Source organism: Eleutherodactylus coqui, chromosome 2 (genome assembly GCF_035609145.1).
Source record: "Eleutherodactylus coqui strain aEleCoq1 chromosome 2, aEleCoq1.hap1, whole genome shotgun sequence".
In the NCBI taxonomy this organism is placed as follows: Eukaryota; Metazoa; Chordata; class Amphibia; order Anura; family Eleutherodactylidae; genus Eleutherodactylus; species Eleutherodactylus coqui.
This window is the reverse complement of record NC_089838.1, coordinates 204,493,111-204,510,426: the sequence shown is the minus strand read 5'-3', so window position 1 is coordinate 204,510,426 and position 17,316 is coordinate 204,493,111. Positions and strand designations below refer to the sequence as shown.

The following is a 17,316-nucleotide window of genomic DNA, read 5'->3' as shown; positions in this document are numbered from 1 at the left end:
GCTATTAGGACTCACCAGTTGTTTAGGCAAATACATGATGGGAAGGTCTTTCCATAACACCACTGATCCCAGCAAGCCTTGAAAATGAACAAAAATACCAGTCTCCCTCTGTCAGGGACGTCCCATCAATAGAGGGTGCTAGCTTATCCCAAGCAGAAGGTACAGTCATGGTATACAGCAAACATAGAAATGACGAAATGCCGGTACTCAGAAGTCTGCAATCTCTGTATGATGAAACTAATAATATGCTGAAATTGTATTTAGTCATTTCTATGTTTGTTATCTGTCTTATTATTTGTTACTAAAGATGGACTTCATTTTACAGCAGGCAGTTGAATGCAAAGAAAAGGAAGGGAGCCTTAGTGCCCAATATTTAAGCGTGATTTTTCAGTACAGAAATGTCACTTTAGGTGAAGAGCGATTTGCACTTTGGCTATTTGTCACATAGGCTGTCACATAAGAACAATCTTGTTGAAAAGTTATTGCCCATTTAAAGAAGAATAGAGGGCGGAAAGACAGGAACAAAAGTTGTTAGGATTGGCAAGAAACAAGTGATATCTGTGCAGAATAGGGCTGCTCAAAGTTTTTTGTCTATTTTAAAGATGAAGTGAAATGTGACTGTTCCCAGCAAGAAAAACCAAGTGATCTTGTGGATATGATAGCTTTTAATATCCAACAAATACATGATGTTATAGAGAGCTTTCAAACCTACGCAGGGTTCTTCCTCGGGGATGATAAGATGAAGGGATACACATTAACCCAGCCCTGTTTTATGATGTCATGTAAGGCAGGATAGCGCTGTTTACTCACCAAGTCAATGGAGGTTAGGCGAGACTGACCATTAGATGCCAGGGAAGAAGAGGTGCTGTGGACAGGTTTGTTACAAAAGTGAAAAGCTTCACCGGAAATGGATAACTGCAACTCATAAGGCTGATAAGGCATGGGATTTAGCATTGTGAAATTCCAAACATGTTAATCCATCTTCAGGACTGTATTACAGGTATTGTCACTGTGTAACGTGCCCCTCCCTTTAAGGCCACCTGACCAGATGATCATCTTCCTCTGTGCAGCAGCATCTTGTGGAGCTACATGAATCATTCTCTTCCCTCTGATGTTCTGTGGAACCGCTGTCGGCCCATCAGTGCCCCCACAATTGCTTAGTTCTGCTACTGTATTTATGTTAGCTTGGTTCTGGTATTGTATATATGTACTGAGCTTGGTTCTGGTGCTGTATTTATGTTATAACTTTAGTTCTGGTACAGTATTGGTTCACTGAGGTGTTCTGGTATAGGTATGATGCTATCTTCCTGCATAAGCAGAATAACTGCCTATCAGTGAAAATATAATCTATGTTTTGTTTTTTCTTATGGGTAGGGTTGCAAAAAAATTCTACACAAGGTGCCACCTCAGGCTGGCACTGGCTGCAGCTTAGAGCCTTACACCGCTGTAAGTTTGTTAGTAAGGCGGTTTTCAGACTCAGTTTTCTGTGTGTGTTACACATACATGTTTTTGTAGAGTAGTTGACTGTTAGGGAGCGTTTGCATAGTGTGGTTGTACATGTTATGTGGCTACACTCGGGGGTTCTGTGACAACTGCTGAAAATGGCCCCGTTTGTTTCCGTTCAGGGATTCCGTCACAGCGCTGTTACGGAACCACTGAGTGAAGTCACACAGCTTGGCTTTTATTAGCCATTAAAAGGTATCCTATCTACAAGAGTACTTTCCCTTTGCTGCAGCAAAAAACGCAAGATTTCTGCCGGGAAAGCGCAGCTTCAAAACCCACACTACTTAGCTGCGGGTTTTGAAGCCGCTTGGCCGCATGCTTTTCCGTTGCAGCCGACGCTCCCATAGAGAGAAAAAAAAAACCTGACATGCTGTGTCCCGGGAATCCGCGCCACAGTGTCGGCTTCTGATGGCTTTGCCGGTGACAGATTGGCCGTCCCGTATGGATGAGATTTTTGCTAAATCTCGTCCACATGGCTGGTCAACCATGGGATTAGCGGCCGCAGGCATATCTGCCAAAGCGAAATTCTGCACGGAATTTCCACAGCAAATCCGCCCTGTGTGAACCGAGCCTAACACTAAGCGAACACTCCCTTAGGCTACATGCACACGAGCACGAAAATCACGCAAATATGAACTCCATTCTTTTTCTCGATGCTGCGAGGTAAAAATTTGCTACATGTCCTATTTTTTCGTGTTCCTCTAAACGCATCACCCATTGTTTTCAATGGGACCTGAAAAACATCACATGGCACTTGCATACCGTGCGATGTGCATGCGAGTGCGATGCTATGTTTTTCATTGAAATTAATGGGAATGTGAACTTCTATTGCGCATGAAATAAGCGTGTCAGGATAGGAATTTCACAAAGACCCAATCCGCACAGGTGTATTTGCACTGTGGAATCTGGAGCGGGCGTCTACCTCCAGAGTCCGCAGCAAATACTGCCTATAGACATGCCTTGGAAAATCGCTTTCCATGTCCATGAGTGGAAATCAGTTGGGATTTTCTGCTTGTGGAGGGAAAATCGCAGCCTGACTTATTCCAGTGCGGGCGCTTCCACTGACGGCAATAGGAAAACAGTAAAATAAAAGTGAACAAACACGTTTTTGCGGGACACAATAACATAGTTAATTACTGTACTGCAAAATAAACTAATGAGAGCATAAACCTGTGACACACATGAGCGTATACCGTATATTATCTACTTTGTCCTATAAATCTCTTTGCACACGTCAAAGTATACTGGGCAGCATAATAATGTGTATGTTTGGTGTACAAGGAAAACGCAGTGTGAACGCCGCCTGGGGCTACATTCACATAGGTGAGTGCGATAAAAAAAACTCAGGCCTGATATCGAGTTTGTCAATGCGCGTTTTACCCGCGGATGGGAGGAGGTTTTCATGCAAAAACGCCTCACATCGCTTTTGGCTCAATGCACACGGCCGGGTCAGATTCTGCATACGGGATCCAACCCTGTGCCGGCCGGTGACCCCGCGTATCTGTCTGCAGTCGTCTTTACTTTATTGCAGATATGCACTATACTGCGAGATACATTTCTCCCTCTAGAAAATGTATATATTGTATAAACAGATATAGGAAGATCAGCAAACTCTAAGATTCTCCTCTTCTTCATAAAAACATCTACTTCTTTTTGCAAACCCCCCCCCCCCCCCAAGCCTGAGGAGGCGGCGGCGGCGGCAGCAGCAGCAGTGTTTCTGCAAAGTTCCCCGGTTTTCAGCAGGTAGTGTGGCGTGTTGCCCTCACCTAAGATGGCGGCGGAGGCGCTTCCGCTTAGTATCGGAAGTGTACAGTACTGCTTCGCACCGCGATAACTTCCGGAGTTCGGTGTCTCCGGTTGGTGCCGGTCAGGCTGCAGAGTGTACAATGTTGTCTATGGACTTTCTGGATGATGTGCGGCGGATGAACAAGAGGCAGGTGAGCACACGTGACCAGTTGGCGGGCTGCACGCGGCATGGAGAGGTTGCGGTAACGCCACAGTGTGCACGATGAGGTTTCCTCTCTGGCCGCCTTAGTGTGAGGAGCGGCGGGCCGTGGAGCTCCTGAAGGACCTCCTGCTCACTCCCTTATTTAGTTTTGCTTTTATTTTTTAAGTCTGAAGAGCCAAAAGGCGACATCCTGAGGCAGAACCGCGAGGGCGGCGGGTGCAATGGCGTAATACTCGGTGATCGGATGCAGTTACACTATGTATGTGCCGTGTTGACACGCAGCGATGCTAAGCGACAGAGTGGGGGAAAAAAAACAATAAGCAAGTCAGACCGCGCATGACGGCGTGGTGAGATATGCTGTTATGCGCCGTGCTAAATCGCAGCCGTGCGCAACAATATGCCAGTGAAATGTGCGCCATACATGGGGTTTTACAACATGCTCACGTGAGCCGGCCTAAAGTGTCATTTAGACACCGATTATTGCTAAAAATTCGCTCAAAAGCCGTATTTTGAGCAATAATCGTTGTCTAAACGTGCGGGCATCGCGCAGTTTTCGTTAACGATTCGCTCATCGTTGTCTTTCAGACGTGCGGACGGGCTCCGTTGAAGTCAGTGGAGACCACACACCATTGACATTGCGGAGTGGCCGCGGGTAACGGCGTCATCGCCTAGAAACGGCGCGGGAAATACAAATAAAAAAAAAAAAAAAATCTGCCCTGTGCAGGACTGCCTGCGAGCCTCCGCGGTCGTCCGCATTACACATTTAGCAGGTATGCGGGGTCGTCGGCCTCCCGCTGCAGGGTATAATACGTTTGGTACGGCTTTGTTAACGCGTTTAGCAGTGATGCCTCTTTGGACCATTTTTTTCTAGCGTGCCCTGAGCAGTCGTTCCTTTACAGGGAGACATGTCGCATTTAGACGTAACGATGGTCGCTCAAAAAACTGTTTAAATAAGTAAAAGTGAGTGATAATCGTTCGGTTTAAATGCGAACGAACACGAATCGCGCACTTTTTGATAGTCATTCACTTTTAGCTGGACTAAAAGTCATCATTGGCTTTTTCACTTCCCGTCGCGGTTAAACCCCCTTCGCTCCGTGTTTCACGTATGAACATAAAACACTGAACGAGAAGTAAGCGATTCTCAACGTTCATCCGCTTATCGGGCTGAGCGAACGCGTTAACAGTGATGTCACTCATTCGCTTATTCAAGCAAGGTCTGGGAAATATGCAAATTGAAGATGGAACAATGCCTCTACAGCGACACCTACTAGTAATTTAGTATCAGCGTTTCTGGTGGCACAATGCGCCACTTACTGATATAATATACTGAAAGGGATTGGAGTTGTAAGCGCCTCTAGGGTGTTTGATAGATAATGGGTAGCTCTGCCGCACGCCGGTCGCACACGGTCGTGTAGGCGGCTCTGCCACGCGCCCATCACACACAGCTCTGGTACATGCCTTCATCCCATACGACAGGGATTGCAACCAGCAAAGCAGACTCTTACGCACACTGATCAACCCCTGGTCATGTGACTCTGGACTCCTCCCACACAGGTGACTGATCACATGACGGTGATATCCTCACAGGTCCTGTAAGCATACGGCTGCTGTGCAGCTCTGCAGGTTTTTAATAAAGTGAAGAAGCTGTGATGACATCACCGTCATAGGATTAGGGGTGGAGATCAGATCCCAGGTGACTGATCACATGATGGTGACATCACAGGTCCTGTAAGCACGTGGCTGCAGTCAGGCTCTGTATGTTTTAGGACCTGTTATGACATCAGCATCATGTGATATAGGGCGGATCATGTAACTCACTCACGGACAGGTAGTCGTTAGTATTTTGATTTGAAGGCAGCATTCCTGCAAGTCAATGTCAGATCTTTTAACAAGACTTGTAAGACCGGAATCACTTCTGTGTTGGAACCTCTGGTCAAAGATTCCGCAACCGATCCGTCTCAAAATACCAGAATGGGGCTGAAGGCTAGGTGCACACGACACAAAGTCTCCCCGTTGTCAGCCACGGTGGAGGATCTCTACTTCACCAAAGTGAGGTGTGGCGGTTTTGTTATGAAAATCTCATTTTGGTAAGCACGATATAGGGTGGTGATTCACGTCCCCATATCGTGCTCGCCAGTGTGAAGTTAGCCTAACAATGACTGGGGGTAATGAGCCAAAGACAGAATCTTCACCAGAAGGAAAAAGTAGCCATGCACAGACAGCTGTTTCGGAGTGATTGCCCTTCATCTGTGAGCACATTTAGAGATAGTGTAGAGCCACCATTAAAGGGGTTTTCTAAATTTTGTTTTATGTAGTATTGTGCTCCCCATACCTAAAACTGAGTGAAAGAAATATACTCACTGCAGTGCCAGACTGTCTTTTTGGCAGTCCAGCACTGCGGCATCTGACAGGTGACGTTACCCAACCAGAAGGCCTGGTTACATCCTGTAAAACTTCTCAGGTGGGCTTCTAATGTAGAAGCCCCAAAGCAGTTGTATGGGCTATCACAGATGGCATCCTTATTTGGCCTCTCATTGGCTGCAGAAGTCATATAGGTAAACAACCCACCTGACTGCTGCCACCAATGTAAATGGGGCGTTTGGAAAATGGCCCGCAGCGGGAGGTCAGTATGTGTGATTTTTATTTTACACCCAACTCTCCCCTCCCCACCAATGATATAATTGTCAAAAAACCCCTTTAGGCAGGGTTCACACAGGGCGGATTTGCCGCGGTTTTTCCGCTGCGGTTTTGCTGCAGAAGACCTGCTTCTGCGGCAAAATCGCTTCAAAGGCTAATTTTGGCTTGCGGATTTTCATGCGGAAAAATCCGCAAGCGGTTTTTTTTTCCGCATCGCTTTTTTGCATTTTGGTGCGGATTTTGCTGCGTCCATAGAGGTCTATGGACAAAAAAGCGCTGCAGAAAAGACAGTAGAATGGACATGCTGCATCTTTGAAAACCGCGCCGCAGTTGCATTTCCGCTCTGCGGCTGTGTGGAAAAAATCCGCCCTGTGAGAACAGCTTTTTGGCAAAACTCATTTGTGCTGCATTGCACTGCAAACGCAGCGGTTTTGCCGCAGTGCGGATATGCAACGGCAGCAAATCCGCACTATGTGAACCGAAACGCGTACTCTGTTTGTCTGTCATGAGCACAAGTTTATATGGATAAAGCCGGAATTATCTCACAAAAGCCGGACTCCTGTATATGGAATTTATGTGTTGTTAATAATGGCATATTTCGGTGTTTCACCCACTCTGGGGCACACAATTACCTGCTGTGCGAAGCACATAAGTTTACATCGCTGCAAGCGGCAATGTAAATTTTTCCGTGGTCTGTCGCAAAGTGGTTAGAAGACGTGTCATGTCTTAAAGTCAACGAGGCTAGTTGCATAACTGCAGCTGTATCCCTACAGACTCTATCACCGTTCCCCCTCCTCCCTTTACCTGCACAGGCTCTTCTTAAAGCCAACTCGTGGGTGTGTAAATCACATCTAAGAGCAGCCCATATGTGAAGGGGGTGGCAATAAAGTTAGCGGGACCGCGACTGCAGAGCTATGCAGCTAGCCTTACTGACTTTTCGACATGACAGGCCCTGTTCAATGGTGCACTGCAAAATTTCAGTTAACTCATGCAAAGCATAATTTTAGAGGACCCGTTTTAACCCTTTCCAATCCACTGTCTGATGTCTTTCTACATTCTGATTGAAGCTTGTACAGCTCCCAAGTCAGAAGACGTTCGACAGGGTATTCTTACCGTCTATTGCCAGCCACTCCGCTGTTGGAGCCTCTCTGGCGCACACACACTTGCTTTAGCCAGCAGTTGGCACCATTGTATAACGGCAAACAGAGAAAGCCTTTTAGGAAACCCTGAATCAAAATTGGATTGGAAAGGGTTAAATAATGGTCCTATGTCTAAATGTTATTGTTACACACTTGTTGTGGTGCCCTCTGCTGTTCTTTTGATTTACTTTCAGAATGTTTATCTAATATATTCAGTGCTGAGGAGAAGAAAGCGCTTCTAAGGGCTGAAGGCCCATTTACACCAGCTTTGAGAGATCATTTTGCATAAACTATTAAGTAACTACTCAGCTACTTAAGAGCAATTAAAGGGGTTTTCCCGCGCCGAAACGTTTTTTTTTTTTTTTTTTTCAATAGCCCCCCCCCCCCCCCGTTCGGTGCGAGACAAACCCGATGCATGTGTTGAAAAAAACAAAACGGATAGTACTTACCCGAATCCCCGCGCTCCGGTGACTTCTTACTTACCTTGCGAAGATGGCCGCCGGGATCTTCACCCTCGGTGGACTGCAGGTCTTCTGTGCGGTCCATTGCCGATTCCAGCCTCCTGATTGGCTGGAATCGGCACACGTGACGGGGCGGAGCTACGAGGAGCTGCTCTCCAGCACGAGCAGCCCCATTCAACATGGAGAAGACCGGACTGCGCAAGCGCGTCTAATCGGGCGATTAGACGCTGAAAATTAGACGGCACCTTTTACCCGCACAAATTTTGTTCAAGCGAATGAATTTGCGTGATAATCGTAGCATCTAAAGGCATAGCCATCGTGCGCTGTACGTTTGAAGGTCGCTCACTTTCATACAGCATTAAAATCCTCGCTGACTGTATACGCTCTCCGTTCATCTTGTACACGCTGATGCACACACAAATACGCAGCTCCTATTCCATAAAAAAGCATGTAAATACGCTTACGCTTGTGTGAATCTGGCCTAAGGTTACAAAAGTAGTTTAACATAATACTTTCCCCCAATATACAGAATTATCAGTCAGGTGATCAGGAACTAATAGCATTTTTATATTTTTTTATAGCTGTATTACCAAGTATTAAACTTTGGTATGATCGTGTCCTCTGCACTGATGATATGGAAAGGCCTGATGGTGATTACCGGCAGCGAGAGTCCAATAGTTGTTGTCCTAAGGTATGTAAATCTCATCCTATCCCATACATGGCCCTACTGCTGCTTTGAATGCTTACAGTAGCTGTTTTATTATTAACTCTTTAAAGACTGGCCACTTGTTCCAGGCGCTACAACTTTTATTTCTCTATCAACAGAGTCATATGAGGGCTTGTTTTTTTTTTCAAGACAAGTTGTATTTTTTTATAGGTGCTACTTACCGTTTAATGCAAATAAGGAAGATGGAACAATACCTCTGCAGCCCCACTTATTGGATGGCAGCATTTCTTCAAATTAATGTCCGATTCTTTATACAAGTATTAACAATGATTGTGAATTGAAAACCAAGCCACAACCCATACACAGACTGCTGTTTTGGGGTGTTTGCCCCTCGTCAGTGTGCAGTAGGATTCTGGCTAGAGAGTGGACTATGACGTGAGTCGGGAGAGGGGACTTATAAGGCCATGCATAGTCCTCTGGGTAATATGCAAATAAGAGTTCCATCTCCCGTATTTGCATATTACATAGAGGAACATGCATGGCTTTATAAGTCTCCTCACTCACCTTCTAGGTGCTGTCCTCAAGGAGAGACACTACCCCTCCCAACTTACCGTTCATAAAACTTTTTGACAAACTTTGAAAAAATGGGGTGAAATGGGAAAATACATTTGTGCCATTTTTTTTCCATTTATGACATTCAAAGTATAGTACAAATTAGATGCTCTACATTCTGTGGGTCAGTATGATTATTGTGATACTAAATTGTATAGTTTTTGTTTGTTGTATAACTTAAAAACCCTTCTTTTGTTTTAAAATGTGTTTTTTGTCACCACATTTTTAGACTGTAAAAAATTTTTTCCCTGTCAATGGAGCTGTATGAGGGCTTGTTTTTTTGCAGGGCAAACTGTATGGTGTACGTAGAACATAACATTTGATTACTCCTTAGTAATTTCTGTTTTTAATATATTATAGGGCAGTGATGGCTAACCTTTTAGAGATCGAGTGCCCAAACCGCAACCTAAAACCCAATTATTTATCGCAAAGTGCCAACACGTCGGGGGCGGGGCTTATCACCATGTATGATTTTTACCCCCGTCGTTCTAAAAAGGACAGGGCCGCTTCAAAATTGACAGCATGCAGATTTTGACTGCTTTTGGATGCGGAAATACTGCAGAATGTCCTCAGCTGAAATTTCTGTGGAAAATTCTGCAGCATTTCCGCATCCAAAAAGTAGTCAAAATTTGCACCCTGTCTATTTTGAAACAGCCCTGCCCATTTCCGCCACATGTAAACATACCTCAGCGGTAATAGTGACCCAGCCCCAGCAGTAATAGTGACCCCCGCATCACAGCGGCCCCAGCGGTAATAGTGACCCCCCACAGCGATAATAGTGACCCCGACCACACAGCAGCCCCAGCGGTAATAGTGACCCCCACCCCCCAGCAGTAATAGTGACACTCCCCAGCAGCCCCAGGGTTAATAGTGACCCCCACCCTACAGCGGCCCCAGCGGTAATAGTGACCCCCCCACAGCGATAAGTGACCTCCACCACACAATAGCCCCAGCGGTAATAGTGACCCCCCCCCCCCCCCCACAGCGATAATAGTGACCCTCACCATACAGCAGCCCCAGCGGTAATAGTCACCCCCACAGCGGCCCCAGCGGTGATAGTGACCCCCACAGCGGCCCCAGCGGTGATAGTGACCCCCACAGCGGCCCCAGCGGTGATAGTGACCCCCACAGCGGCCCCAGCGGTGATAGTGACCCCCACAGCGGCCCCAGCGGTGATAGTGACCCCCACAGCGGCCCCAGCGGTGATAGTGACCCCCATAGCGGCCCCAGCGGTGATAGTGACCCCCACCCCACAGCGGCCCCAGCGGTAAGTGTCCCCCACTTCACAGCGATAATAGTGACACCCCCCCCCCAGCGGCCCTCAGTGCATTAGGGACACCCCCCAGCAGCCCCCAGTGCATTAGGGACACCCCCAGCGGCCCCCCAGTGCAGTAGTGACATCCCCCCCAGCGGCCCCTCAGTGCAGTAGTGACACCCCCCCCCAGTAGTGACACCCCCCCCCCAGCGGCCCCCCAGTGCAGTAGTGACACCCCCCCCAGCGGCCCCCCAGTGCAGTAGTGACACCCCCCCCCCCAGCGGCCCCCCAGTGCAGTAGTGACGCGGCCCCCCAGTGCAGTAGTGACACCCCCCCCCAGCGGCCCCCCCCAGTGCAATAGTGACACCCCCCCAGCGCAATAGTGACACCCCCCCCAGTGCAATAGTGACACACCTCAGCGGCCCCCCAGTGCAATAGTGACACACCTCAGCGGCCCCCCAGTGCAGTAGGGGCACACCTCAGCGGCCCCCCAGTGCAGTGGGGGCACCCCACAGCGGCCCCCCAGTGCAGTGGGGGCACCCCACAGCGGCCCCCCAGTGCAGTGGGGGCACCCCACAGCGGCCCCCCAGTGCAGCGGGGGCACCCCACAGCGGCCCCCCAGTGCAGCGGGGGCACCCCACAGCGGCCCCCCAGTGCAGCGGGGGCACCCCACAGCGGCCCCCCAGTGCAGCGGGGGCACCCCCCAGCGGCCCCCCAGTGCAGCGGGGGCACCCCCCCAGCGGCCCCCCAGTGCAGCGGGGGCACCCCCCCAGCGGCCCCCCAGTGCAGCGGGGGCACCCCCCCCAGCGGCCCCCCAGTGCAGCGGGGGCACCCCCCCCAGCGGCCCCCCAGTGCAGCGGGGGCACCCCCCCAGCGGCCCCCCAGTGCAGCGGGGACACCCCCCCAGCGGCCCCCCAGTGCAGCGGGGACACCCCCCCAGCGGCCCCCCAGTGCAGCGGGGACACCCCCCCAGCGGCCCACCAGTGCAGTAGCGACACCCCCCCCCCCAGCGGCCCACCAGTGCAGTAGCGACACCCCCCCCCCCCCCCAGCGGCCCACCAGTGCAGTAGCCCCCCCCCCCCCGTGCAATAGTGACACCCCCCAGCGGCCCCCCAGTGCAGTAGTGACACCCCACAGTCCCCCTCCCAAGACCCACATACTTACCCCCTCCTCCTCCCCCTTCTACTGGAAGCTGATGCTCCTCTTCTGGTCAGCATGGTCCGGCATGCATATTAACTTTTTCTTACCCACTTCTGCCTCAATAGGTAATTCCCAGCAACCTGATTGGTTGTTTGGTGAATCAGCCAACCCAAACAACCAATCAGGTTGCTGGGAATTGAGAAATGGGGAAGAAAGTGTTAATATGCTCCCGGCACACACTCTGACACACACGCTGCTGGAAGCCTCCCCCCTCCCGGCGGAACCAAGTAGTAGGAGACGTTGGGACAGGGGGGAGAGGGATTCCAGCTGCACAATGAAGTCAGTGTGTGCCGGGATCAGCGCGGCTAGCAGTGCCGTTTGTGAATGCTGGCAGGGAAGCCACGGCCCCTGCTGGTATTCACAAGTGGTGAGCGGCCGATGGGGCGCGTGCCAGCAGGGAGAGCTCTGCGTGCCGCCTCTGGCACGCGTGCCATAGGTTCGCCACCACTGTTATAGGGAGTCAGTTGCTGTCCAAACAGTCATACACAGATGGGCGGTCCTATCAATGATTGACAGTTACCCCTGTATGTGCAGTCATACATAGATGGGCGGTCCTATCAGTGATGTACAGCTACCCCTGTATGTACAGTCATACACAGATGGGCAGTCCTATCAGTGATTGACCGCTACCCCTGTATGTACAGTCATACACAGATGGGCGGTCCTATCAGTCATGTACAGCTACCCCTGTATGTGCAGTCATACACAGATGGGCGGTCCTATCAGTCATGTACAGCTACCCCTGTATGTGCAGTCATACACAGATGGGCGGTCCTATCAGTCATGTACAGCTACCCCTGTATGTGCAGTCATACACAGATGGGCGGTCCTATCAGTGATTGACTGCTATCCCTGTATGTGCAGTCATACACAGATGGGCGGTCCTATCAGTGATTGACCGCTACCCCTGTATGTGCAGTCATACACAGATGGGCGGTCCTATCAGTGATTGACAGTTACCCCTGTATGTGCAGTCATACACAGATGGGCGGTCCTATCAGTGATGTACAGCTACCCCTGTATGTACAGTCATACACAGATGGGCGGTCCTATCAGTGATGTACAGCTACCCCTGTATGTGCAGTCATACACAGATGGGCGGTCCTATCAGTAATTGACAGCTACCCCTGTATGTGCAGTCATACACAGATGGGCGGTCCTATCAGTGATTGACAGTTACCCCTGTATGTGCAGTCATACACAGATGGGCGGTCCTATCAGGGATGTACAGCTACCCCTGTATGTGCAGTCATACACAGATGGGCGGTCCTGTTAGTGATTGACAGCTATCCCTGTATGTGCAGTCATACACAGATGGGCGGTCCTATCAGTGATTGACAGCTATTGGACTGTTCAGCTCAGAATGTGCAGAGATGTAAATGAATATAATAAAAGTTATACAGAATCGTTCCCATAAAACTGTCTGCTCGGCTCCTTCTGCTCTATAACATGATGCCTGCAGTTTGGACAGAATGTTCAAGAGCTAACTGACTCCCTCTTAGCATATAAAAAAATAAATTAATAAAAAGTTCTGTGTGTGTGAGATCGGCCTTAGATGCATCTGGTTGTGTTGCATAGTTTTTGCATTAGGAGTAGCAAGAACCAATATTTTAATCCATCAGATCTGTAAGAGCTTATTGGTGTTTTTCTAGTACTATATTGGTGGATTCTCCAGTTCAATAGGCTATGGGCCATCAGTAGAATAGTACTTAAAGCTATCAGCCCTCCCTAGTTATTTATCTAGTTTAATCTCTCATAGGTGCTGTCTTGGGTGTAAAGGCCCATTTTCATGCAACAATTATCCCTCAAAATGCGTTCAAACGATGGCATATGAGCGATAATTGTTGCATGTAAACGTTGCCAATGTTGACTCTTCAGCTGAATGATGATTTTAAGGTGAGCTTAAAATCTATCATTCAGCCGGAGAGAGATAACGGGGATTGCACGCTGTTTTCTGTATGGGGGTCGGCGATTACATTGTATTCTGACGACAGTCCGCACAAGAAAAATGGAACTGTGTGCAGAGCTCAAATCACATGCTGTATTCTGCAAACAGGTCCCAGAGGCCCTTTTACTCGCAAATGAAGCTGATAAAGTGTTAATGGACATTAATTGGCCATTAACACTTTATGTAAAACAATTGCTAAAACTGTCACTCTTTCAAAAGATTGTCTTTGCGTGTAAATGGGCCTTATGAGAAGCAATTAGGATTACTTACTGTTAGTCAGTTTTCCATGAGCCAACAACAGCACCACTAATTCGCCCCTTAGTGCTGTGTTTAAGTGTAAATGTTTGTGTAAAAATATATATATGTAGCTACAACATTAAATAAAATAGAAAAGGGCCTCAAAATAGTCCATGATCTTGTTATAGAACTGAGGAGCTGAAGGGTGTTTTCTGCCTTTAAAGAGATCTAGGAGTTGTTTTCTGTCATAGGGGCCACCAGTAAGTAATCTTGTTGTATCCCACTTCGTGAATGATGTCTTAAAAAAAAAAAAAATATATATATATATATATCTATCAGATTTGCTGTTTTTCATCCATTTTTACCACAATAAAGTAAACAAAAAGTCACACATATCCATAAAGGTACCAATAGAAGTTAAAACTCCTCCTACAAAAAACAAGACCTCACACGGCTTTGTTAGCAAAAAAAAAAGTAAAGATGTTATGAGCCTTAGGTATGGAGCAATGGAAATACGATTCTTAGTGTTTCTATTACTTAAAAATAACTAGATATAAATTTTGTATTAATGTATTGACCCATAGGATAAATTTATCTCTAATATACAGTGAAAGTCATAAGAAGAAAAAAAAGTGCAAATTCAGTTCGTTTTTTTTTTTTTGTATACAAGCATCCCCACCCCAAAACATTAAAAAAAAATTACATGTACCCCAAAGTGGTGCCATAAAATAAAACTCATCCCTCCCAAAACCAGCCGTCATACAGCTTTGTGAACGAAAAAACAAAAATATTATGCACAATGAGGATAAAATGGGGCAAAAATGATTTGAGATGAAAAATAAGCCTAGTAAGGTTCAAAAGCCTGAAAACTGCAGGATTTTAGATCAACCACTAAGTGAAAGGGCTGTTTACATGGGTCGATTATCATGCACAATTCGTTCAAATGAACGAATTTGCGCAACAATTATCGCATCTGAATGTATAGCCATTGTGCACCTTTCGGTTATAGTTTGTTGGTTGCTCACTTTCAATCAGCATGAAAATGATCGCTTGCTTCTCGCTCAGTGTAAATTCTCAGTGTTTCACATAGAATATAAAGCACTGGATGAGAAGCCAGCGAGGACCTCCGTGTCTAAGACCTCATGTCCACTGGATAAATCTATATAGGAAATCTGTGCAGGTGTCCCGCACCCTTGATCCGTGCCCAAAGGGATTCAGTGGACACCCGCAGGTAAGTAAATACCTGCGGATGTCAATTTTCCCTGCCACACGGATCGCACGTGCGGGAAAACACCCGCAGCATGCTCCGTTTTCTGCGGGTCTCCCGCAGGCTTCCATAGCAGCCTATGGAAGCCGCCCGGATCCGCGGCACACCCGAAGCTGAAGTTCTGTTCTCCAGCACGGGAGAGCAGGAGTTCAAAAAAAAAAGAGAGAATGCACAGCGCATGCGCGCGGCACGCTGCCGACGTGCTGAGCACATCTGCAGGCCAGAAGCAAAGAAGATCTGGCCGCGACGGACGGGACGTTTATGGAAGACTGTCGTCCCATCCAAATGATCTTCCTCTTCTTTAACCAATTAGTTACAGGAGTATATAAGCATGACAGTAAATATAATAACATATCTCATGTCTGCTAAAACAATTTCTTGGACATTTATATAGAATTTAACAAGTGACTGTGATACAACTTTTTAAATATTCATCTCATTGACATCGGAAAAAAACCATTTCCTCTTCTGAAGTGAAAACGTCTCAGCATTAATCTTATTATCCTCACAAGCAGGTTTACAATGTTAGGTCAGGTGGTTTCACATCCACGTTGGAGCCTCCGGCCGGAGGTTCTGTCACAAATGTGGCTGAAAATACCAGAAGAAAGAGCTGCATGCTTCCGTCCAAAAGCTGGGCGGAAAACAAGGGCGGACCCCGTTGTAGTCCGATGCTGTTCCGTCCAGAAACTGAACCGTTCTTCGAATAGTGCAGGAAATTGGAATCCCCAGTGCAGGTGTAAAAGCACCCCAATGTCCATAAATGGTTAACAGAGGTTATCCAATAATTACAATAGCTGATGTTCACAGCTATCCACCTCCTCCTACTTGCACTATGACCTCTGCATAGGACGCGGAGCATGTCTAGAACAGCCTCCCATAGAAGTTAATTAGCCCCCTCCAATCCATTGTGTCTGTGGTCCTTGAAGTATCAGCCTCTCTTTAGGCCTAAGGTGTGGCTAGATGGAATGATTATCCTTCCAAAAATAGTTCAAATGAACAGTAATTGTTCAGTTTACACGCGAGCCAACGACTGAACAACTAATGGAATAGCTGGCTTCTCGTTCATCGTTCAGTTTCAGCTGGCATAAAAATCAATGTTGGCTTGTTCAGTTCTAGTTTCTAAACACTGTTTCATATAGGAATGTAGAACACTGAAGGAGAATCTCACAATTCTCAGCGATGATCTGCCTGTATAACAGGCTGCACGAATGCGAACGGGCTGGCGGTGACCGTACCAGCTTATTAGCTTGGGCAAATGAGGTGCCATTCTTGTTGTATGTAAATGAGCCATTACTGGCCAGAGTAAAATTGGCAAGATTTTAGAATTTTGAACATAGTGACATGGAAAATTTTAAATTGACGAAAGTTCCAAGATATTTTATACTGAGTACCTCATTTAGACCATATGTAATTTTACGATGACAAGTGCCCTTTGAAACCCTTTCTGTTGTAGGATACACATGTGTGTCACAGGCTGGTGCTATTCCCACGACCTGACGTAAATGTGCATCCAGGTAATGGCGTGTCGTTGAACTTGGCCAGTTAATATCCCCAATGCAGGATTAAATGTTTATTGGGGAGACGACAAAAGAGTGAGATACACTTTGCCAGCTAGTGTGTCCTGCATAATTTATGGGGAATCCTGTTTTACATGGGACGTTTCTCCCACTTACATAGGTATACGAAGGGGTTAATAAAGGTTCTTAGCCGAGCAGACAATAAATGCTTACTCGGTGGCTTGTGTCCTGCAGGCAACTTGGTGTTCAACTGGGAAGAATTTAGAACAGAAGTGCTCAGGAATTATCACTGTACTTCTCGAATTAATAACCCCAGTTTTTATTAATATAGGAATTTTCGCCTCATGAACTGTCAGCTAATCAGAATTATGCAAATTTCCCAGATAACAATATTTTCCTTCTGTAAGATCACCCAGACCTGTCCTCCAGATTTCACTGCTAATCGCCTTACCCTTTTCCTTATCACTATTGGCCATTTATTTCTATTTCCGCTGTTTGCTGCTTAGATATATTTATTTTGATTGATGGCTTAATAAAGCAAATACTTGGTGAACCTGACTTCTCCTCACAGATTACCTTTAAAGGTCACTCGGATGTGTTGTACTGGTCTTCACAGGATGTTTGTATAAATATCAAGAAGTATGGATGTGAGGTGGCAGCATGTTCCACCTTAAAGAGCAATCGGGAAAGGCTCTTGTAAAAGGCTAACTAAAGGTTCTATGTGTTTTTTCCTTAATCATGAGTAGCAAAAGTAAATAGACTATACTTCTGCTATAGGGAAAGGATGAGCAGACCATCCTAAAAGATGATTTATTTTATAATCTATAGATATGTCCTAAAGGGAGTACGTCAGTCACATTTTCCTCCCATCTACCTACACCAACCGTAAATGGTGCACCGTGTGCCCATGCGGTCAGTCCACCAT

The 17,316-nt window shown here is 47.2% G+C and overlaps 1 protein-coding gene across 1 annotated transcript in view; it reads left to right on the top strand.

The window, feature by feature from the left end:
• Positions 1–3,316: 3,316 nt before the first annotated feature.
• Positions 3,317–17,316, top strand: part of SEC11A (SEC11 homolog A, signal peptidase complex subunit) — a 38,217-nt gene continuing 24,217 nt past the window's right edge. The window contains exons 1-2 of the mRNA XM_066592273.1: positions 3,317–3,440; positions 8,270–8,379. Of these exons, the coding sequence (XP_066448370.1) occupies positions 3,390–3,440; positions 8,270–8,379 (161 nt within the window). The 5' untranslated portion in view covers positions 3,317–3,389. The remainder of the gene's footprint in view (positions 3,441–8,269; positions 8,380–17,316) is intronic.